General features: G+C 38.8%; 1 protein-coding gene across 1 annotated transcript in view; it reads left to right on the top strand.

Annotated features, from left to right (window-relative positions):
* Positions 1-16896, top strand: part of rfk (riboflavin kinase) — an 18850-nt gene extending 1954 nt beyond the window's left edge. Inside the window, exons 2-4 of the mRNA XM_043712391.1 lie at positions 6078-6229; positions 7918-8020; positions 14068-16896. Coding sequence (XP_043568326.1) covers positions 6078-6229; positions 7918-8020; positions 14068-14198 — 386 coding nt within the window. The 3' untranslated portion in view covers positions 14199-16896. The remainder of the gene's footprint in view (positions 1-6077; positions 6230-7917; positions 8021-14067) is intronic.
* The last annotated feature ends 1168 nt before the right edge of the window (positions 16897-18064 follow it).

Raw genomic sequence — 18064 nt, 5'->3', positions numbered from 1 at the left:
TAGGTGGAGGGAGGTCAAGGTGAGGGTGATAGGCCAGAGTGGGGTGGGGGCGGAGAGGTCAGGAAGATTAGGAAGGCGGTGCTGAGTTCGAGGGATTTGACTGAGACAAGGTGGGGGGAGGGGAAATGAGGAAACTGAGAAAATCCGAGTTCATCCCTTGTGGTTGGAGGGTTCCCAGGCAGAAGATGAGGTACTCTTCCTCCAACCGTCGTGTTGCCATGGTTTTATGCCCGAAACGTCGATTCTCCTGTTCCTTGGATGCTGCCTGACCTGCTGCGCTTTTCCAGCAACACATTTTCAGCTCTGATCTCCAGCATCTGCAGCCCTCACTTTCTCTCGACGTAACATCTTAATCTGTATACAGTGAAGGGGCAGCTTCTCAAGTTGTACTTGTATAACTGTTCACATTCAATTGGTATGATGAGATTGAAAGTATTATTACACTATCACTCAGTCCAAGCATACTCAGCTGTCTCATAAATGACCTTCTCTTGATAAGGTCAGAAATAGACATGTTCACTGATTGCACAATATTCAACACAATCCCTCTGATACTGAAGCAGCTTGTGACTATATGTAAAAGGCCTGAACAACATTCAGTCTTGGGCTGATAAGTGGCAAGTAACATTTCTGCCACATAAATTCTCCTTGCATAGACCACAGGACAACTTGAGTTTGCAGGTTAACTTTGTTCATTGAAATAACCTCAGTCTTAGACTGATTGAACAAAATTCCATCTGATATTTTGTCCTGATCCTGTCCTACATCTGTCCAATGCAGCAAGTCATCAACCTTTATATGCATACACTGTTTACTTACTATAAGCAAATCTTTTGCCCGAAGTCTTTCTCTTATCCTATCTCTGGGAATCTGTTTAAAACTCTCTAGTCTGCTTCCAAGATTGGTACAGACTGTGGGGACTCCTGTTGTAACCCCTTTTTGTGAAATTTATATTTAATTCCCATTACAATTGTCAACTCATTTAAGACTTTGAATATTCCCTCTTTCTATCTCCACATGATGGCAATAGTGTGTCATGATCTTTACATCCAAGAATGACAAAAGCAACATGTAAATGATAACATCATCACCTTCATGTTCCGTTGCAAGCCCTACATCGTTCTGTTTATTACTTTTGCTGTGGGTTAAATCCCTCCTTAACAGCACTGGGTGTACCCAAGCCACAAAGACTGTATCAGTTCAAGGAGGAAGCTCAGAGCATCACCTTGGACAGTTAGGGATAGAAGATAAATACTGGCTTAGCCAGCAACACATTCACCCTGTGAATGAATGGAAAATCCTAAGTGGACTTAGTCATAGCGATGTACAGCAAGGAAACAGACCCTTCGGTTCAACCTGTCCATGCCGACCAGATATCCCAACCCAATTTAGTCCCACCTACCAGCACCTGGCCCATATCCCTCCAAACCCTTCCTGTTCATATACCCATCTAGATGCCTTTTAAATGTTGGAATTGTACTAGCCTCCACCACATCCTCTGGGCAGCTCACTCCATACACGTACCACCGTCTGTATGAAAAAGTTGCTCCTTGGGTCTCTTTTACATCTTTCCCCTCTCACCCTAAACCTATGCCCTTTAGTTCTGGACTCCCCGTCCCCAGGGAAAACACTTTGTCTATTTATCCTATCCATGCCCCTCATAATTTTGTAAACCTCTAGAAGTTCACCCCTCAGCCTCCGACACTCCAGGGAAAACGGCCCCATCTGTTCAGCCTCTCCCTTTAGCTCAAATCCTCCAACCCTGGCAACATCCTTTTTAAATCTCTTCTGAACCCTTTCAAATTTCACAACATCTTTCCAATAGGAAGATCAGAATTGCACGCAATATTCCAAAAGTTTCCCAGCCAGTATCCTGTACAGCCACAACATGTGTTTCTAACTCCTATACTCAATGCACTGACCAATAAACATACCAAGCACTACCTTCACTATCCTGTCTACCTGCGACTCCACTTTCAAGGAACTATGAACCTGCACTCCAAGTTCTTTGTTCAGCAACACTCCCCAGGAACTTACCATTAAGTGTGTAAGCCCAGCCCTGAGTTGCCTTTCCAAAATACAGCACCTCACCTTAATCAAAATTAAACTCCATCTGCCACTCCTCATCCCATTGGCCCATCTATTCAAGATCACTTCTCGTACTCTTCTTGTTGTCCACTACAGTTCCAATTTTGGTGTCATCTGCAAACTTACTAACCATACCTCCTTTGTTCACATCCAAATTATTTATATAAATGATGAAAAGCAGTGGACACAGCACCAGTCCTCGTGGCACACCACTGGTCACAGGCTTCCAGTCCGAAAAACAACTCTCTGTCACCCTCTGTCTTCTACCTTCAAGCCAATTCTATATTAAAATGGCTAGTTCTCCCTGTATCCCATGTGATTTAACCTTGCTAACCAGTCTACCATGAGGAACCTTGTCAAATGCCTTACTGAAGTCAATATAGATTACATCCACCACTCTGCCCTTATCAATCCTCTGTTATTTCTTCAAAAAACCTCAATCAAGTTCGTGAATTAGATTTCCCACTCAGAGCCACGTTGACTTTCCTTAATTAATCCTTGCCTTTCTAAACACGTGAAGCCAGCTGAGAGGTTTTGTGATTCAGTGTGACATGCAATTTTAACTCCAGGGCTGGCCGGAAGAAGCAGCAAAAATAAAAGTAATCAAGAATATCAGACAATAAACTGGCTTCTGTTTAAAGTGTGAGAGAATTTCCAGCAGGTGTTACAGCATCAACCAGAATCTCTGAGCCTGAATGAACGGGTTCAGATCCTTGCTCTGCTTGGTTGATGTGTCAAATGGATTATTTAAGTAGTTTTGTAGTCTTTCAGTGTCTGTTTGGAATGCCATAATGACCAGTGTTCTTTCAGGCATTCAACAAGTTCATTGATGATCATTGACATCAGCTAATCTACCTCCAAGCTGATGGTGACAAGAGAATCAGTTCCTCCAAAAGTGAGGCGGTCTGCACCAAGCTTCATTCGTGGTCACCGATTCACGAGCAACTCTTCAGCTGGCTGAGCTTGGACATTCATTACAAGCATTGCAATGGCTGACATATTCCTGAATGTTGCTACTGACGTTTGACGAGTAGAGAACTTTTCTTGCCTTCCTCATATGAGACTTAATTCCCTTCTGGCATACATGGATGCATATCAACGTTTGTTTTCTCATCATCTTAGATAATTGCTCTCGTTTCCTTGTATGAGATACCATTTTGAGCAATCACCTCATTACTGTAGCGCTTCTATTGTTGCGTTCATGATGGTTTCAGGCTAACTACGTCCTGCAGAATTTGGAAAGCTGCATTTTGCAGAGTTTGCTTGATCTGTGAAGATGCTTGCCATTTAGATTTATTATCTCTTCTGAGTCTTTTTCCAGAGCATATCCTGTTGTTGTTTTTTGCCAAATCTGGCAAATTTCTCTCATTGGACTAGAATCTTGAACTTTCTTTGCTGGGAATGCAACTCTCAATAGCTTGTTGGCAATGTATATTTACATCACTTCCATGTGATGTCGAAGAAATGAAGTCCTGTTCTTTGTCAGAATAAGGGGCCAATTACTGCATTTTTGGGTCACCATTTTGAGCCACCTCCCAGGTCTGCAAAGCTCATGATTTTGCACCAATGTCAATCTGCCACATCATATTCACTTGATGCTCTTCTTTTGCAGTCATTCTGCTTTAACTGAGGTTAGAGAGGTGAACTGTTTCCTGGTCCCAGTCCTCCCAATGAACATATCAAATAGCAAAAGCAATCAAGACAGATCTCACTGATTTCCCTGCTATACCCCTGAGACTTTAATTACATGATGGATCATCAATCTTACTAAAACTTTACGAGGATCCATGCCTTGTTTTAGAAAACAAAGCTTCGAAAGGCACTCGTTAATGGACTGCTAAAACAACTGCTCACACCCTGGTAGTTCCCTATATTTTCTTGGGACTGTGCTACCTATTCTGGAAACTATTCTTATTCATGGATATTGTTCCAGCTCACCTTGACTGAGCTGGAATTCCGAATTCTAATCTTGTTCTGCTGCACCAAGAAAATAGTGTAATGGGCTTCTTTAACCTCCACACTCTGTTAAGCTCTTAATGGCTGATAAGCTTTTTTCAAGGGCCCACAGCTCCTTGGGATCCAACCCCAACATTTGGCTGCATTTACCAGCTTCCAGGACATTTGATTCCGAATTGCTTGGAGCTTTATGCAGGATCTGGGACTTATTGGAGCCAGTTACACTCAACTACCTTCTCAGTGGCATAGCTAAGAGCAACTCAGTTTATTACATGGCACCTTCATCTGACATTCTCGCCCAAAACACCCTCTGTATCCCAATTCTCTTTTTCCTGCATTTTAAAGAAATGATAACCCAGATTTGGATGTGACACTTTAAAGATTTATGCTAGTTTCAGATATCCAGAAAAAATTATTCTCCATTAAAAATGAATTGCAAAGAAAAGCTAAAGAGCTTAGATGCTAAAAAAAATTATCCATGTAGGTTTCTCCATGGCTTTGTTCATATTTTCAAAACATCTCATTGGTGTGTGTGCATATTTAAGACTTGCCTATTATAAAACTAGAGGATGATGTCACTTTAGAAACTCTGCTATATGTCCATCACCATTTATCCGCTTCATCATATTAACTTCTTTTCAGCAGTATAAGAATGTTTACTTGAAAGAATGGCACTAACCATTTTAGTATTTTCTTCATAAGTATCCCAAAAGGTATTGATTTCGCAGCATTTAATTTTTGTTTTGGTTTTTGCCAAGTCTTATGCAGCTTTCAACAAATTTTGGAATTATTTTAAATAGCTACAGGCAGTCACAAATCCAACCTCCACTATTTTCCAACAAAGTGTGGGACCAACTGCTGTAACAGTTCTGCTTTCTAATGTGCCCACATGGTTTCGGCTTCATAGCTAGCAGCTAAAATCCAAAATTGTTTCCACTTTACTAACCGGTCTTGATGTGTTCCTTCTTGAACTCGGTATGTTTTGCTTAACAGTACTTCTGCCATCTCAGTAGTTAAGCTCATTTAGCTGGCTAATTCCACGCAAGTGTGAAAAATTGATGCACAGTTCCTGATCTCTCAAGGCTTTTGTTTTATTTTGAGTGTCTCTGAGATTACCTGATGCTTTTATTAAGATTCTAGAGAAGTGCAAGAGCTTTGAGATTTGTTCTCAAATATGTTGAGTTTAATGGTATTTATTAAATTTGATGCCATGTTTGTGGAATTTTGTAAAATACTAATTTGGTTTACTAAATTGTTGTTTGTTTATTGGTAAGTACTGGTCCAGAATTATAACATGATTACAACACAAGCAGGGCTCTGGCCCGTCTTGTTTATGTTGGCTCTTAAAAGGAACATTTCACCGAGTGCTACTTACCTGCCCTTTCCCCACGATCCTGCAGATTCTTCCTATTCCGATAATTATCTGATGTCTTTGCGTTCAGATTTGATATGTAATGATACTTTAGAATGTTGTTTATGTAGATTGTACCCATACAGAATGAGCCCACTTCTGAAAAGTTGACGATGCAAGCATTGCCTACTTGCTGACATGAAGTGCCATTTTGCACTTCAAATGAAAAATGAATGTAACTATTACACAGCACAAGTGGAAATAAGGTAATGTTGTTTGACAGTTTAAGAATGGCCTTTGTAAAGGTTTTTTGAGTAATTCAACCTTTTTAGTTCTCGATAGGATAAATGAGTTAATGTTGTATCCTTCAAGTGCTGGTGGAAATGATGTGGATTCCAGTCCACTTTCTGATGGAATAAGAAGTGAGCCAAGTGATCGTTTTGTTTAATTATATTCTGACATTTTACCTGATATCTTAAAGTGATACAAAAATCCTATTCTAGAGGTTTCCACCTCTGATTTTTTTTTTTGTACAATTTTAGTTGCTAAGTGTAACCTTAACCCTGTTGGTAAGGATAAGGTTTTTTCTTCTTCAATCTAATTTATGCTCCACTAATTCTGAATGTTCAAAAATGCGTAATAAGCATATTTAATCTTACCTATCCTTTGTCTGATTCCACAGCTAACTTCCCAGACAGTGTCGTAGACAACCTACCAAGTGACATTACTACTGGTATTTACTATGGCTGGGCCTGTGTTGGTAATGGTGACGTGCATAAAATGGTTATGAGCATTGGTTGGAACCCATACTATAAAAATACAAAAAAATCTATGGTAATTAACTTTTTTTTTTGGTAACAGAAAAGTGCTGGTTTAAAATCTTTCATTAAATTTGTTGGAAGGTGCATACATACACATTTGCCTAACATGCGATGAACAGCTAAGGATCCTGTGATTGTATTTGTTAGAGTTTAGAAGATTTGAGGGGAGATCTAATGGAAAGGCATGGCTTAGAAAGGGTGGATACTGGGAAATTGTCTCCGTCGGGCAGGGATACTAGGACTCGTGCGCACAGCCATAGAGTTAGAGGGGGTCAATTTAGAACAGAAATGAGGAGACATTTCTTCTACTAGAGAGTGGTGGTCCTGTGGAATTCACTGCTACAGTGCACAGTGGAGGCTGGGATGTTAAATGTCTTCTAGGCAGAGATTGACAAATTCTTAATCTCACCAGAAATTAAGAGATACGGAGAGAGTGCAGGTAAGTGGCATTGAAATGCCAATCAGCTGTGATTGAATGGCAGAGTGGACTCGATGGGCTGACTGCCTTCCAGTCCTTTGTCTTATGGTCTTATGTTGGATGCAGTAGAAAAAATATGTATCTGCTTGATCCCTGATTCCAAGAACTGGGGAATTCAATTGGTCAGCTGCTAGCAGGTAGTATTTTGTATTGTTTTTGTTGAATATGATTTTATTTTTAATGCTGAAACAAGATACTTGCTTTATTTAATAGATTTGTTTTAATTACTTTGTTCACATTCAGACCTGAGAGAATGTATTTCAGGAGAAGCCAGTTAAACTATCGATCAACCCCACTCTCTCTTCTCTCCTCCCCCCTCTTTCCCTCCCACTGCTGTTGCTACTTAAATTGCCTTTAGAACAGTTTTACTTTTTTTTTCCTTGTTGCATAATCTTTTAACTTAACAACTTCTTCTACCTTTACTCCTTCACAGATATTTTCCCTCTCATCTTCCCGCTCACTCTTTCCCTGCCTCTTATGTGGAAGAAAGTTGTTACCTAACTACTTCTAGTTCTGACCAAGGATCATTGATCTGAAACAGTAAATTTGTTTCTCCTTGCACAGATGCTGCTTGATATGCTTAGTATTTCCAGGGATTATGCTGTTTTTGTATTAGCCATTCTTCACCTACAATATTTAGCATTTGCAAGAAATTGAAGCAGTATTGTTTGTACGAGAGACGGTTAATGCATAGCAAAAGCAAGACCAGATTCGTAGTTAAACATTAGCATGAGAATTTTAATTTTGAGGCTTTGGGAAACTGAAATCCAATAAATGTGGGTAAGAGCAGGGATGAACGAGGATTTTTAATAGTGTAATATGTAGGCAGCTTCTTATCTTAACAAGTTATGAATAGGCCTGGATACAGTGGCTAATTCAGAAATGACTAATGATTAAGGAATAATGAAGATTGAAGACTCTGACACCACTAATAATTGAGTCAGTCCTTTCATCTCATGATCCTGGAGCTTTAAATCCATTTTGATTCTACTGTGAGGTTATTTCAGCAATGAAATCCATGTTGTGAAATAACTTTAAATCACAGCTGAACAGCTTAAAAACTGGTAAGAATGAGGTGAACGGTACTGGCTTGATTTTCTCAGAAAATTTATAATTTTGGAAAAAAATGCTGAAGATGTTCCGTATTCGGTTAAGGAATGACATAGCTTTTGAATCCCATTACAATAATGTTTTAGACATGGCTGTCTTTCTCACTCTTTCAGGAAACGCACATTATTCATACTTACAAAGAAGATTTTTATGGGGAAATACTCAGCATAGTTATTGTTGGATATATCCGAGCAGAGAAGTCATTTGAATCATTAGGTAAGATTTTAACTTGGAACTTCACCAGATCTTTCATCTCTTTGTAAAATAGACATTTTACTTTCCACAATGCAAAATTGAACACTGTTGCTTACTTTTAATGGCAAGTGAAGATTGGGCTCCATGTTTTGTAATCAGCAGTGAAAACGTAGCTTAAAGAATACTCCCCACACCACAAAGACTGAGTGGTCTGTGTGGCATGGGATTTCAGTTTTCCTTTTTCCAATTTAGGTTTGATACCAAGTTATTGCACACAGAAGCAATGATATCAGCGAGGAAGTATCACACCTGTCACCTTGCGTACATAAGAACATTAAAAATAGTGACATTCGTAGGCCATAACGCGTTCAAGTCTGCTCTGCTACTTCATAAGATTGCTAATGTGATCTTTGCCTCAATTGCACTTTCCTCCTTGTTATCAAAAACATTGTGCCTCCCATACTTTTCTGTTACTGTTTGAAATTACTTCAACTATAGGTCCCCTGAGGAAACTGAGGAGCAAATATAATAGGGAGATTTCCAATATGTGTAAGAATAATAGTGTTGTAATAGGGGACTTTAACTATCCAATCATAGACTGGGACTGCTAAAGTGTAAAGTGCTAGGATGGGAAGGAATTTGTTAGATGCATTCAAGAAAACTTTCTTCAATATGTAAATGTACCTACTAGAGAAGATCAAGTTTTGCATTTTCTGTTGGGAAATAAGGCCGGGCAAGTGACTGAAGTGTTAATGGAGGAGCACTTTGGAACCAGTGATCATAATTCTATAGACCCTGTCTAAAAGTTAAAGTTCGAAATTGGAGCACTGCCAATTTTGATGGTATTAGACAGGAAATTTAGAAAACTGATTTGGATAGACTGTTCAAAGGTGAAGGGATGACTGGCAACTAAGAGGCTTTCAAAAGTGAGATAATGAGAGTTCAGATGCAGTAGGTTCTTGTCAGCGTGAAGGACAAGGCTGCTAACAGGGAACAATGGATGACTAGTGATATTGAGACTGATCAAGAAAAAGACATATGTCGGGTATAGAAAGCTGGGAATGAGTGAATCCCTTGAAAAGTATAAAGAGTGTAGGGGCATACTTAAAGGGGAAATTAGAAGGGAAAAACAGGGATATGAGATTAAGGATATAATATGACAACAGAGACTGTAGTGAGAATAGGTCCCCTTAAAGATCAACAAGGTCATCTATGTGTGAACAACAGGAGATTGGAGAGAGAGTAAATAAAAACTTGCATCGGTATCTAGTGTGGAGAAAGACATTAAGACGCTAGGGAATACAGAGCAAAATAGTGATGTCTTGAAAATAGTCCACATTACAGAAGAGGAGATTCGGTGATCTTAAAATATAAAGGTAGATAAATCTCCAGGATCTGATCAAGTATATCCCAGGGTATTGTGGGAAACTAGGAAAAAATTGTGGGGCTCCCAGCAGAAATATTTTTATCATCTACAGCCATAGGTGAGGTGCCAGAGGACTGAAGGGTGGCTAATCTTGTGCCTTAAGAAAGGCTGCAAGTAGAAGCCTGGGAATATAGACTGGTGAGTTAGATGTCAGTGATCGATGAGTTGTTGGAGAGGATTCCAAGATATGGAATTTACATGCATTTGGAGAGACTGATTAGGGATAGTCAGCTTGGCTTTGTATATGGGAATTATCTCAAACTTGATTTAACTTTTTTGTGGACAATGACAAAGAAGATTGAGGGCAGAGCATTAGATGTGGGTTTATGTGGACTTTAGCAAGGCCTTTAACAAGGTAAACTGGTTAGTAAAGTTAGATCACATGAGATCCAGGGAAAGCGTGCCAATTGGATAGAAAAGTTGACTTGAGAATAGGAGATAGAGTGGTAATGGAAGGTTGTTTTTCAGACTGGAGGCCTGTGACCAGCGGTGGTCCACTATTGTTTGTTGTCAATATAAGCTATTAAGATGAGACCATAGCAAGCATGGTTAGTACATTTGTGGATGACACCAAAGTTGGTGGTATAGTGAACAGTGAAGACAATTATGTAAGAGTACAATGAAATTTTGGTCAACTGGGCCATTGGGCTGAAGAGTGACAGATGGAATTTAATTTAGATAAGTGTGAGGTGCTGCATTTTGGTCAGATAACAAACAAGGGCATGCCTTACATATTTAATAATAGGGCCCTGGGGCTGTTGTCAAACAGAGATCTAGGAGTTCAGGTGCATAGTTCCTTGAGAGTGGTGTCACAGGATGGTGAAGAAGGTATTTAGCATGCTTGCCTTTATTGCTCAGAGCAATGGGTATACAATTTGGGATGTCATATTGTGGTTGTACAGGACATGGGTGAGGCCACTTTTGGAGTACTGTGTACAGTTTTGGTTGCCCTACAATAGGAAGGATACTATTGAATTGGAAAAGGTGCAGAAAAGATTTACAATATGTTATTGGGACTGGAGGGTTTGAATTACAAGTCATTCTGTTCTAATGGGTGTTTCGTCAATTCAAATTCACTGTACGTGATTGACAAATTGAGGATGCTATTTCTACAGTGCAAACTTTTAAAATGTGTGTTGGCTGTAACACAGTTATAGTGCTAACACTTTAAGTGCTGTTTCTAAAACACGATTTTTCTAAAACGCAGGATGGCACAAGAACACAACCATAGTGTTCTAGCAGAACTGACTGTATAAGAAGAGGCTGGATAAGTTGTGACCACCTTCCTGGAGCATAGGAGGTTGAGATTTGACCTTTTTAGAGGTGTATAAAATCATGAGGGGCTCAGATTAGGTGAATAGCAACGGTCTTTTCTGTGGATTAGGGTAGGGGACAGCATATTTTAAAGTGAGGAAAAAGATTTGAAAGGACCGGAGGGAAAACCTTTTCCACCCAGAGAGTGGTTCATTTGTGGAATGAACTGCCAGAGGAAGTGGTAGATTAAGCTACAGCATTTAAAAGACATTTGGACAGGTACGTGAATAGGAATAATTTAGGAGGGTATAGACCAAATGCAGGCAAATGAGCATAGTTTAGTTTGGGAATTCAGGTCGGCATGGACAAGTTAAACCAAAGGGTCCTTTTCCATGTTGTATGACTCAAAGAATGTTTGTATCAACCTTTCATGTCTTCACTGAATCAGACTCTGCAATTTGCTACGCTCTGAAAGAAAAATTCTTCCTCATTCTCATTTCCAAGACCTACTTCTGCTCTGATTTTATCCAATTCCATTGATCTGAAAAAATGTTCCTTGTTCTAAATTATCTTTTTTTGCTTTGTCATCTAACTCGTGTTTCTTAATATTGCACCCACCACTCATTATGTAACAAAAGTATTTGCAAATGTGCCAGTTAATACTTCAACTGCTATCAGTTTATCAATTCCCATTGAAAAATCAGGTGAAGAGCCTCCGTATTGCTTATTTTAAATGTACCTTAGAATTTCTGCCTTTTTAGAGGGGGTTAAAAGATTATTTTCAGATGATTATATTGAGCCACCTCAGTGATGTCCTCTACTCTTGCTAGATGTTCAGGATTCCTGATTTGAGGACACTAGTTGATTTTCATGTGTATTCTCCAAAGATCTGTGCATCCTGTGAATGTCACTGTGAACCTCCATCATGCATTCCATGTAAGAGGTTGACCATTCTAGGAAGGAAGTCATCCACTCATAGCCCTGAGCAATCACTGCATATGAATTAGATGGACACCTCCATTGAGGATTCATCCTGCCTCAGGAACACTTCGATGCAGGAGCACACCTGCTGCTGCTCAAGACTTAGCCTCTCGTCCAGAGTCTCCAAAGGTCCTGAACCTGTGGTCACCTGAGTTGATCTTGCCAATCCTCCCTTCTCTCTGCAGACAATGCCCCCTCCACCTGTGATCATCACCCTATCTATCCTGAATACAAAAAAAATCTACATATGTGTATCTGCTGGTGGGCAGTGGACAAGTAAAGTGAGACTCTGCTGACTTATCTGAGTCATAGAGACGTATGCTGAAAATGTGTTGCTGGAAAAGCGCAGCAGGTCAGGCAGCATCCAAGGAGCAGTAGAATCGACACTTCAGGCATGAACCCTTCTTCAAGATTCCTGAAGAAGGGCTCATGCCCGAAACGTCGATTCTCCTGCTCCTTGGGTGCTGCCTGACCTGCTGTGCTTTTCCAGCAACACATTTTTAGCTCCGATCTCCATCATCTGCAGTCCTCAATTTCTCCTCAGATGTATGGCATGAAACAGACCATTCGGTCCAACTTGTCCATGCTGACGATATCCTAGATAAATTTAGTCCCATTTGCCAGCATATCCCTTAAATGCTTCCTTTTCATATTCAGATCCACATGCCTTTTAAATGTTGTAATTGCACCAGCCTCTACCACTTTCTCATTCTGTGCATGTACCACTGTTTGCATGGAAAATATTGCCCCTTAGGTCCCTTTTTAACTTTTTTTTTCCCCCTCTTGTCTTAAAGCTATGCCCTCCAGTTTTGGACTCTTTTCACCCCCTCCCCCACTGCTCCAGGGAAAGGACCTTGTCTATTTACCCTATTCATGCCCCTCACAATTTTATGAACCTCTAAGGTCACCCCTCAGCCTCCAAAGCTCCAGGGAAAGTAGCCCCAGCCGGTTCAGCCTCTCCTTAAAGCTCAAGCCCCCAGCCCTGGCAACATCCTTAAATCTTTCCTGAACCCTTTCAAGTTTCACAGCATCCTTTCTCTAACAGGGAGACCAGAGTTGCACACAGTCCTCCGAATGTGGCCTAACCAATGTCCTGTACAGCAGCAGCATGACCTCCCAACTTCTATACAGAATACACTGACCAGTAAAGGCAAGCATACCAAATGCCACCTTCACTCTCCTGTCTACATGTGACTCCGCTTCCAAGGAAGTATGAACCTACACGCCAAGATCTTTGTTCAGCCACGCTCCCCAGGACCTGACAGGATTATACTTGCTGCTCTCAGCCCACAGGGTGAGGGAAGAGAGGCTGCCTTGGGTTGGGTATCCATGCATCTGTGGAAGTATGAGAAGAGGCTATGAACGTTAGCCTAGATGAATAGAAACCGATGCATTGCTGAGAATGCCAGCTTTACTCAGTGTGCAACATATTATCAGTCAAAATGGAGTTCTATACACCCTTCAATGCCTGCATTGTTCTGTCATCAGCAAGAGCTCCCATATCACCAGGTTATCTCCTTTGCTGCCTGCTCCATTAGGTTGATACAGTAGAAGACTGACAAACCTTCTCAATCCTCAAACTCTCATGGGCAATGTCTATGATGTTGAGGAGTCAGTGTTGGACTAGGGTGGACAAAGTAAAAAATTCGCACAACATATAAATTCTGTGTCTTATGGTCCTGCTCCACAGATACCTGATGAAGGAGCAGCATTCCGGAAGAAAGTGTTTCCTAGTAAACCTGTTGGACTATAACCTGGTGTTGTGTGTTTTTTTTTTTAACTTTGGACATGATCTAAACAGTTAGAAAAGATGCTGTTGTGTCCTGTGGTCAATGCTGTTATATCCTATCCAATGGGAGCTATATTTCTTAGTGCTGATGAAGAGTTGTCACTACAGTACTATCTAATTTTCAGAAGGTTTTACTTTTTCATATTTTTACTAGTTTATGGTGCTAATCTTTTTATTTTAATTTATCTTTTACTTATAACTTTGACACTTTTTATTTCTTTAGCTTGTGAAATGTAAAATGATACTGCGATACTAATCTCTTGACACATGGATGATTACAACAAAACAAAAAAAAATTACTCAGCTAGAGATATAGCTATTTCTTTCCCCCAAACTACCAGAAACCCCTTTTATGGAAGATAATGTCTTGGCACTCTTCCTTCATTATTTTAATACAGAAAAAACAACTATACCTTGAAGATAAATAGAAATGAGCATTAAATGAAATGCAGTCTTCAGTTGAGCATATCTGTCAGGTTGTTCAAAATACAAAAAGGTAATATTTCTCTACGCAATTTTATCCCCAAGATGGCTCTTTATTTTACATACTTCTGGTTTTAAGTCTCACTTGCTGTTTTTGTTCATTCATGGTTGTTTTTTATTTCCACCTTGTTTCAGATTCTCTAATTACAGCAATTCACAATGATATTTCTGAAGCAAAGGAAAAGCTAGATCTGCCAGAACACCAGTGCATGAAGGATGACAACTTCTTCAGGTCACATGAAAACAATATAATGAATGGCCATTGACCAAAGTTTGTGCAACTGTGGCCTCTTCTTATCGTGTTCCCTTTAATTTTAGGCAATTGTTAACTTAGCATAACATAACTGTGCTGAACCCTGACCAGACTTTTGTTCTAAATGTCATAGATGAACTCATGAAGAAAATAATACATTTTACAAAAATAATATTCAGATGCAGACGTCTGTTATTTAAAATTTACTAGCTATGCAGTTGCTTTTAATAACTACTGAAATCTTAAATGTCTTTTATGTGCTTTAATTTTGGCAATCTCAGTTGATAAAATGTGAGGCTAAAAGTGATAGTGTGACTGTAATAGGTGAAAGCTTAATGTGTCGTATGACATCTGTCTTAGACGGGGCATAAATTCATTAATACCTCATAAAATGTAGATGTTTGAGGAAGTCCTATGAGAATGTTAGAAGTATATTCACTAAAAATCTATAACAGTAGATTTTAAGCCTATGTTTCTGCTACTAAGATCTGCTCAAGAGCAATACCCTTAAACAGGATGGCCTTTCTTTCAACAAAAACTGTTAAATCTGTGATTGCATTTATATTACTGTGCCCAGCTACTTGGAGTATTTAATGATTTGAGATAACCTTGTGCGTCAGATTTCTTTTCCGATGGTACAAAAATGTTTACAAGCAAATCTTAATCACCAAAACCTATTACGTTGCATGTAATACCAATCTTGTTCTCTTCAATTCCTTAACTTTTTGTTTTCAGTCATCTTTCAAAACAAAACTGTACTTTCTTTTCCATTTCATTGTCTTTCTAACTTTGCCTCTGTGGTTTTTTTTAGACAGAAGAGCCAGTACTTTTGTTGGCTTCAAGCACTGCTCAAAGTTCATTGTCGCAGATGACAGTTGTTTGTCTATGCAAAATGAATCTCTAGTATCTGAATGCTTTATATTTGTCCCTGTGATATTGCAAATTAGCAGCACAAAAATCCCAACATCTGTGCACAGCATTATAAAGATCACTCGTTGCTCTTATGATTGATTATTTGCATTAAAATTATATTTTTTGTCCTCTATATGTTGGCACTGCCAAGATTAGGCAACATAAAGAAAGCCATACCTTCTGGTAGTGTACTTAATATGCATCAAAACCCAGGGGCTAAGATTTAGGGAATTTTCTGTAACCTGTAATTGATATTGAAACTTTATGATTCAGTCACCATCCTGTTTGATGTGGATTGAGGTAAACTGGCCTACTATTTCTGTATTTTTTTTTTTGTCTTTACCCATGTACCAAGAAGGAGTATTTGATTTAAAGGCATTCGCATGAGGAATAACACACTTTCAGTATTAGTGAATGCCCTTTGGGTGCTCTCCATTTCTAAGTAACAGCTAATGCTTTTCCCATTGCAAATGCCAGGGAACTGTATCCACTCATCTGTAACTGCCGTCTGTAAGTTTTGAATGGTATAGATGTCTGTACAGAATACTAATCCTGTCACTATTACATGATAGAAAATAACAATCTATGATTTCATGTTCCCTTTTGGACATCAATTAGGCACAGGGTAGAATTCTTGAGTGGCTCCTCAATTTTCATTGATCCGTTTTACAACCAGTTATTTCTGTACATTTCTTTAGAAATCCTGATGTTTGAGTAACAGAAACCTATCTGCTATGTATTTATTTTCGTCACCTGAAAACATTTGCGGTCATGACGAAGAATATTGTAAGGAGAGGATTTACTGTTACATAATTTACCTCTACCAAAATATGCCCACATTGGCAGTATGCGCAGCATAGTACTTTGTAGAACTAATGATACTGCACAGTTATTAAATTACATCTTATTGTAATTCTGTAGGAAAGGAATCCAATAGCGTAAAACCGATTTAAAGGAATGATAAAAGGAGCTTCATGAAATTTCATCATAATAAATTAAATTGTCTGTGCTCATAATTTTATCAGTCATTGTCCCATTTCCTTGCATTGTAGGTGCTAAAACTAAGCAAAAACTAAATCGCTCATTCTGCTTTAAACTAGAAAAAGGCATAGTCTATTCCTTTCCATTGAGGTGGGGGGGGGATAAAAACATATTTTAAAAGTCTGAGTATGTCAGTGCATTACGCCTTAAGTTGTTTTGGGTTATTTATGGTTTTAATAAAAATGCAGGAGTCTGTAAGTGATGGAGACAATTTTAATGTATTTATCAAGCACTCATCAGTAGAGGAGGAATTTTATTATTTTCGTTATGAAGTGCTCCTTTGTTTTGCTCCTCATGTCAAACCACCATGTTTACTGCAAACAGTTATGACACTCGTACCTTTTACAACTCCATATGCATTCTCCATTTTAAAATGAAAGGTCCCTACACTTAAGGGCTGGGAGTCCGATATGATATGAAATAAGAATGTTTAACCTTAATGTCCCTATCCATTATTATGAGAAATGTGCAACAAATATTGCACTAGTGTAAGAAGCCATAATTAAACTGTTTTTTTATGTAATTTATTTAAAATCAAGACCAAATTTCATGTATGTATTTTTTGTGGCAACTTGCATTATTTCTTTTTGACTGCTAAGTTGAGATTTTAATATATGGAACATATCACATTCATGTTTTCTTTTAATGTTCGGGTCTGGCTATGTGATTTATCTTTGCAAAGCTTACAATGTTAGGAAATTGATTTGTTTTCAGGCTCTTTGTAGGCTTGTATTGTATGGAATAAAGATCTAACTTCATTTGTTTTCTGCCAACCTGTTCAAATAATTCTATCATTGAATGCTTTTATACTTTCAAAGACTGACTGGTAAGTGCTGGGAGGAAGATTCATCCTCTGCTCAAACAATGCCAATTCGCAGCTCTAGTCTTAAAGTGGAAATAGACTCGTGATGAAATGTCAGACTGAAGTGATAAAATTAATTTTGCTTGTATTATGTGAGTTGTCTAATGAACAAATTATTGTTGGTTAACTCATTATTCTGTGGAACCGTTAATGGACCAGATATTTTTCAGTCAAAAACGTGTTTGTGTTAAATGTTACTTCTACAATGAAGGAATAAGTTGTTTTAGTTTTAAAGCTGGAGTATTAATCATAACTATTCCGCCGGAATAGTAATTTGTCTGGTTAAAGGGATTTCTCTTAAATTCAATGCTCTCTTGATCATTTTAATGAATAACGTCTTGGGGAAGATATTGACATTTCTAACCTATTGCTAAGTTGTTGTCTTTCTGTTTGAACAAAGGAAAGTTGTGGGGTAGATAGCCACTTCAGTGTATTTCCTCCAGCCACCAATTTAATCATGCAGTAGACCTTTTCTGGCCCCCTGAATGGCCTCTTGCCTGCCAACTCTGATTTCCGCTCCCTTACAATTTTTGACTTGTACTGTTATCACTGATTCCCCTCCCTTTGCAGTCTCTGAGACAATTCTCTTTCCTCTATGCTATCTTTGAGCTCACCCTGCTATCTAAATTTCCAAAATCCCTCCCTGCCACTTTAGTCTCCTCTACCACCAAAGGTATTTCCAACTTCTGACTGTAACTTTGTATTCTTAGCATTTTATTATTCTGCTTATCCCTGCTCTTTTATAATGGGCATGGAAGACCGCATAGCATGCTAATGCCACAAGGCTCATGGTAACTGATGGATCTTGGCTCTTGCTCAAACAAGTTCTTAAACCTTCCTAAAATTTAATTAAGTGTAGTTGTAGTAATTCCATAATTTAAATTTCTTAGCATGTGCCCATCATCTTTAAGTTGATATGTGCAAAACATGGGGAAATCTGAAATGCATTTCCATTTGTTGCATATCTTACTTTTTTAAAGGAAAGAATTGGTTTGGAACATTTGTATTGAGGGTGCACAAGATATTAGGGAAGTAATGTAGAAATATTGTATTCAATTGTTCGC

Source organism: Chiloscyllium plagiosum, chromosome 2 (assembly GCF_004010195.1).
Source record: "Chiloscyllium plagiosum isolate BGI_BamShark_2017 chromosome 2, ASM401019v2, whole genome shotgun sequence".
Classification (NCBI taxonomy): domain Eukaryota; kingdom Metazoa; phylum Chordata; class Chondrichthyes; order Orectolobiformes; family Hemiscylliidae; genus Chiloscyllium; species Chiloscyllium plagiosum.
This window is presented reverse-complemented; position numbering and strand designations above follow the sequence as displayed.